The sequence below is a fragment of the Arachis hypogaea genome, chromosome 16, assembly GCF_003086295.3.
Source record: "Arachis hypogaea cultivar Tifrunner chromosome 16, arahy.Tifrunner.gnm2.J5K5, whole genome shotgun sequence".
NCBI classification, from domain to species: domain Eukaryota; kingdom Viridiplantae; phylum Streptophyta; class Magnoliopsida; order Fabales; family Fabaceae; genus Arachis; species Arachis hypogaea.
The window spans coordinates 140017848-140024138 of NC_092051.1; the positions used below are offsets into that span (position 1 = coordinate 140017848).

At 34.8% G+C, this 6291-nt stretch overlaps 1 protein-coding gene across 1 annotated transcript; it reads right to left on the minus strand.

The window, feature by feature from the left end:
• Positions 1–153: 153 nt before the first annotated feature.
• Positions 154–6291, minus strand: LOC112755331 (probable pectinesterase/pectinesterase inhibitor 61). The gene is made up of 3 exons (XM_025803352.3): positions 4706–6291; positions 3382–3518; positions 154–1032 (listed from the first exon to the last, which is right to left on the minus strand). Exons 1-3 carry the CDS (start codon positions 5728–5730, stop codon positions 335–337), a joined length of 1860 nt encoding a protein of 619 aa, XP_025659137.1. The 5' UTR covers positions 5731–6291; the 3' UTR covers positions 154–334.

A 6291-nucleotide genomic window follows, 5' to 3' on the forward strand; every position in this document is an offset into this window, starting at 1 on the left:
CAAGGTGGTGGACGTTTGCTGGGTGCGCCCACTTCCAATTATTTCATAATTTATATACACCCTTCCATTTCTAGGTTTTTTTTTTGTTCAGGCTTCAGTTTCTAGTTAGAACAAAAAAAAAAGCGAGGCACATATTTTTATTAAAAAAAATAATAGCACTACTAACAATTATTTCTATTATTATCATCAATTGAAAAAATTAGGCCCATAAGAATTACACTTTTTATCAATTACAACAAAATAAGAACTAGAGAAATATAGTGACTTACTCCCCAACTTTAGTTTATTAGGCTTTTTAAGGATGTCAAGGTTTTCTATAAAGCTATTGTGGAAATCAAGTTGACAACCCAGCCAAGAATGCCACTCCGGTGGATGGTAGCCACGCCGAGCCGGAGATAAATTGGGCCACCGTGAATCTACTTGCCTCCACTGTGGACGTGATAACCCGGTACCCCTTCCATTTGACCCGTTGACCCACGGCCGCACCTGGCCCGGAATTCATGTACTCACCATAATACAATGTGTCCAATGCAAAGTCCCCATTCCACGGCAACCACCCACTTGGGTTTATGTGATCACCCATGTAAGACAATAAGTACACTGTTCTTGAGTATTGCTTCCATGGGCGGCCCAAAAAGGTGGAAACGCTGCCTTTGGCAGCCGCGAGATCCGGGGCGGGTAGTATCCGACAATCGTGGATGGATATGCCCGTGTTTTGATTTGGGTCCTTTCTGTTTTGGGCCGTGATAGTGTTTTTTTGTTGGGCCATGGGCTTTCTAGCATACATAATACATTTTTGGAAAACCACTGCAGCATTTCCAAATATGAAATCTACGGTGCCGTAAATATCGCATTCCCGGAAGAACTGGCGGTTGGAGTGTACATAGCATGCGTCTTGGTAGCCTTTGATGCTGCACCGGTACACCACCGCGTGGTCGGCGCTTACGCGAAGCGCCACGGCTTGGTGCTTCTGTGGTCCGGCGTAGTTTTCAAATGTGATGTCTCGTGCAATGAAGCCGGCACCACTAGCAGCTGCACAACAATTACCATTAGTAACATCCACAATAAATGGAATGCGTTATGTAATGAAATTCTATAATAATGATTGAGGAGGAACTAATCAATATTATTAGAGAAAGTATTATTTTCGGTTTCTTTGATGTAAAGAATGAGACAAAGGAACATTGTTTGGAATAATATATATTTTTTTACATGAGTGTTATGTGTATATGAATGAAGGGATAAATGTTTTTTTAAGGATTTAGATGTGTCTTAAACGTATATGTTAATGTTATCAATTAAAAAAGTTTATATAGAAAAAGAATAAATATTAAAATTTTCAATGTATTTATTATTTATTTATTTAAATAAAAAATTTAAAAATTTCTACTAATAACCTTAAAATTTATCCTTAGATAAACCTTTAAAGCCATAAAAAATAAGGAATATCTAATACCATCAATACAAATTAAACAAAAAAAGGAAAATGGTAGATCCCTAAGAACTCAATTAATGCGATAGAGATGTTCCTTTGCACTAATCATTAGATGGGAAGTACTTTAATAATAAGTTATAAAAGAAATTAAAATTTGTAAATATTTTAACCGTGGACTAGTTGAATGTGCTGGCGATGAATCGAATATGAGATCTATATTATATATCATGCATATGCACGTAATAGGATAGCTCTATAATATTTTATCTTTCATTTGGACTTTGAAGGCATTCATTGGATGTATGCTAGTATTTCTCATTGAAATATTAATATGGAGACTTAAGAGGACACATGCATGATGCATGTACGCATATGGAATAATGGAATATAAAATATGATGATAATTAAAGTCAATAAGTGAATGATCTGTGTTTATAAAGATAGAGATAGACAGAGAACGCGCACAAGTTTCTTTATGTGTCACGCTTTGTTAAATTAAAATATTAACAATAAATAGTTTTTATGTTGACTGATGATGAGTCATGATACTTGAATTTTATTCATTTATTTATTTATTGACCGGGATGATACTTGAAATTTCAAGTTTAATTTCCAACCACCATCTACCATTCTTTATCTTATTTATGAAACCATTAGCCCAATAGTAATATATGATTAGTAACTAGAAAACTTGACCAAGACTTTTTATCTACTTTTTCTTCATTTTCAAGGAAGTATCTATTTGTTACACTTTAGCCGTATGTTAAGAAAATAATTAAAATATTATAAAATTTAAAAATAAGTTATTACTATAGGAGTATTAGAAAAAAAAATAATATTACATTGATTTAAAGTAAAAACTTATTTAAAAATGAAAAAAAAATTGTTTTTCGGTAAAATTGATTCAGTACTCTATTTATTATTATTATTATTATTATTATTATTATTATTATTATTATTATTATTATTATCTTGCTAGTACATTTTTGTTTTTGTGATTTTGATGGTTAGGAATTAATAGTAAGGAATTGACTAGACTTGCGTGATTAAAACGCATTCTACTATCACAATAATCAATAATGAATAATGTATACTCTAATGTCACAAACAACTGAACATTCTATTTTTGAAAAAAGGAGGAAATAAAATTACTATTTTTCATTTTTAATAAAAACATATAGGGTCGTGCATTATTGTTCAATCATCCAAAAAAATATGCTGGCCATTGAACTCTGAACACTCTCACTTGGCATTAAAATAGACTTGTCCACTGACACATACCAATCCTACTAAAATATGTACAACGCCTGCCACGTGTACCTTGCACTTGCTCTGTCTCATGCATTGTTTTCTTGGAAAATTCTTTATAAACAATTTTTTTTTTTTTTGGATAGATTGTATGTATGTACAAACATAATTAATATGTTTATATGGTACATATTAGAAGAGTCTTCGTTTCCCCTTCATAACAAGACCTAATGGATGGATTTGCTTCAATATTTTTAATTTTATATATTTTTCAGTTTAATTCTACAAAATGTTAAAATAATAGATAATAGATATTATCACTCTTATTTTAATTCTATTAAATGTTATTTATTGGTGAAATTTAAATTCCAAATTTAATTCTACAGAATACTAAAAATGGTATAAAGAATGGAATTAATATATTTACGTTTAAACAAAAATATTATATGTCCACAATAAATTAGTTATAAAATTAGATATTATATATTTATATATAAATTATATTTTAATATGTATTCTATATATATAATTAATTTAGTAACTGGTTTTTTATTAGATAGTATAATTTACATTTAAATAACTAGGAATGAAAAAATAAAAGTGAAATTATTAGAGTAGTTGTAACTAGAGAGAAAAGGAGGAAGACTAATTAAGAAGTAAGAAAAAAGCATGGAGGAAGGTGCAAAGGAATAATTTACCGAAGGATGCTGTGCGGAATGTGGTGATGCCATCAGCAACATTTTTCTTTCCTGTGATGACCGTTTTGCCCCTTCCATCTCCTATGAACATTATGTTGGTTTTCTTTCTACCCACTTTCAAAGTATCCTCCTCATACCTGAAAATTCCATCACCATCATATCCAAAAAGTTATGCTCAGTGCGCATATTACGCCTTTTACCTATTGCAATCATACATCATCATGGCCACACCAACAAAATTAAACTTGGTTAAGCAAGGGTAATAAACCAATAACAAATCTTTCATTTATTTCTTGTTTTTAAAATTGTAATTACCGGAATTCAATTATTTATAATGAGTTGAAAACATCACATTAATTTAGTTGTTTTTTCTGGTGAGGTAATGGGACCTAGGTCCAAACCGACAAAACACTTCATAACTAGCTCATGAAAATTAATGATTTTCATTTGTTTTCTATTTAGCAATTGAGCAAAATAAATTAAGAAGTAGCTAGTAGTTGCACTTGCTGAACCAAACATGATTGAATACTCTGATTATTATTTGTCGTTTGTTTCGTTTTGCTTTTAATCAAAAGTATAGATAGAAGTACTTAATTTCTGATAAAAAAAAATAAAGAACAATAATTCCATTAAAATATGTTATTAAAACCTTTTTTAAAAAAATATATTTTTAATAAAGTTTAATAATTGCACCTTTTTGTTGCCAAAAAGGTGAGGTTAATATGCTTTAAATAAATCAAAGATTAAAAAAATACAGATATTGTCTAGAAATTAAATTATTGTAGACTTCATGAAAATGATATACATGGTGGGTGTTGCCAAATGCCAATGCATGCAGATGGATATAAATCTTTTATTATTTTAATAACGATAATATAACTCCTCAGTCATGACTCATGAGTCATGACCGACCCCTATGCTTTCTTTTTCTTGTTACCATCATATAAATCACCCTCTTCAATTATTTTGTACGTTAAATGAAAACAAAAGGTAACTAAAAAGTGCGATGTTCGTTATCTTGGAAAAAGAGAAAAAGGAAGATAGACACCCCATTCTGCACAGAAACCATATCTACCTCTTTAGTCGATACTCTCCCATGTTATTCTTAACGTACCAAATTTTTCAACCAATACCAGAAAAAAAAAAAAAAACTTTTTATCTAAAATTGAGATACGGTATTACGGTACTTATAATATTGAGGTCTATAAAAAATAATTTACTAAATTTATAATATTTAGAGTTTGAACCCAAATTTTTTAGTTGGAGTATTATTATTACGAGTAAGAAAAAAAAATGAAAATAAAAACTGAGAAATTTTACTAACCTTCCTTGCTTAACGTATATGATGAAGCGATGGCTACTTTTCTCCGGCGCCTTCTTAATCGCCTCTGCGATTGTCTTCACCGTTCCATCACCGTTCTTCGACACTATTATATCGGCTTGTATCGCCGATACCGGTAAACTCAGCAATCTCCTATCTCGTTTGCTCAACCATCTCGGGAAATGATTATTATTATCATTATCTCGCGAGATATCGGATTTGTTCTCCTCCTCTCCGGTTCCCATTAACCGTCTCTTGTTCTGTATAGGCACCCCCGAGAAATCGCCAGTGCCACTTCCGGCCGAGAATATCGCGAGAGAATTGCTCACGTGTTCTGCCAGGTTCTTCAAATTATTAACCATCTGGTCCTTCAGTGTTCCCGTCGCGTTCTCGAGCCCCTCCGAGCACGTGTCCTGGTTCGTCAGTGCAGCGCTGAGCCAGGTCGTCACGTCCTCGGTGGAACCCACGGCGGCGGGCCTTATGGCTTCATCGCCGAAGGATGATGAATCCAAGGACGGGGCCACCGAGCTCAGTGACCGCCACAGCGAATCCATGGAGTCCTCCATGAGTTCGAGGCAGTCTTCGTAGGCGGCACGGAGTCGTGTGTCCGTGTCGCCGAAGGCGATGCCCGTGGAGGCGTAGAAGGCGGTGCTGAAATGGTGGAGGGTCATGTTGACGGAAATGTGGACAAGGTCCTGCTCCGTGGCGGTTTCAGACCCCGGGAAATCCATGAGAGAGGTTATACAAAGTGTGGGGAACCGAGTCTTGCTGCAGGTCTTGGAGATTGCCTGCGTTGGTTCCCGGCGGAGGTTCGGCGAGTTCCCGGCCGAGGCACGGGAGCGGGTGACGGCAATTAGAGCAGCAGAGACAGCGGAGGCGACAATCAAGGCTGCGGCGAGGAGGGAGATCATGATGAGCTTCTTCTTTGTTGTGGAAGAAGTGGAATCGGAAGAAGCTCCGGTGAGTGGAGCAGTAGAACGGCGTGAAGAGCCACCCGGGTCGGTGGGTCCGATCCTACCGAACTCCATTAGGTTTAGTGAGGGTAATTGGGTTTGGAAGGAAATGAAAGTAAATGAATGAATGTGGGAATAAAAAAAGAAGGTATAGTATTAATGTGTTAGTGTTAGTTACTTGTTTCTTTCCATTGATGTGGAGGGCTATATGGCTATGCTACTAGATAGTTGATAGTTTATATAAAATGAGGGTGCTTTTGAAGAGTGGAGAAAGTGCTTGTGGGAGTGAGTGAAAGACTTTAGCAAGCGTGTGGCATGTATTATTTTGACTTAATACAGTGTGCTAATTAAACATACATACACACTTTGTAAATGAATAATAAATGGGTTTAGAAAAGAATTTAGTAATTGGTTGGTGCGACGTCGACGTCGAAGGAGGAAATTAGCTGGATACTACATGGAGCGTTGTCCACTGGATGTGTGGGAATGGGATCACAAACAAATAAAGAGAGGTGCTTTCTTTTCTTCATCTTTTCCTCTCTCTCTTCTTCTCTCTTTGCTTCTCTATCCCTTTGCTGTGTCTCTTATTCATTCTTCAGATAACGTTTGCAATCTTTTATGATAAATAATGTATAT

What these genes read in the sequence shown, in the direction of transcription:
- LOC112755331 (XM_025803352.3), bottom strand. Translation starts at nt 5,730, where the DNA reads ATGGAGTTCGGTAGGATCGGACCCACCGACCCGGGTGGCTCTTCACGC. An exon ending in ATATACGTTAAGCAAGGAAG is followed by an intron (nt 3,519 to 4,705) that starts GTTAGTAAAATT and finishes TGGAATTTTCAG; the next exon opens with GTATGAGGAGGATACTTTGA. An exon ending in ATTCCGCACAGCATCCTTCG is followed by an intron (nt 1,033 to 3,381) that starts GTAAATTATTCC and finishes ATTGTTGTGCAG; the next exon opens with CTGCTAGTGGTGCCGGCTTC.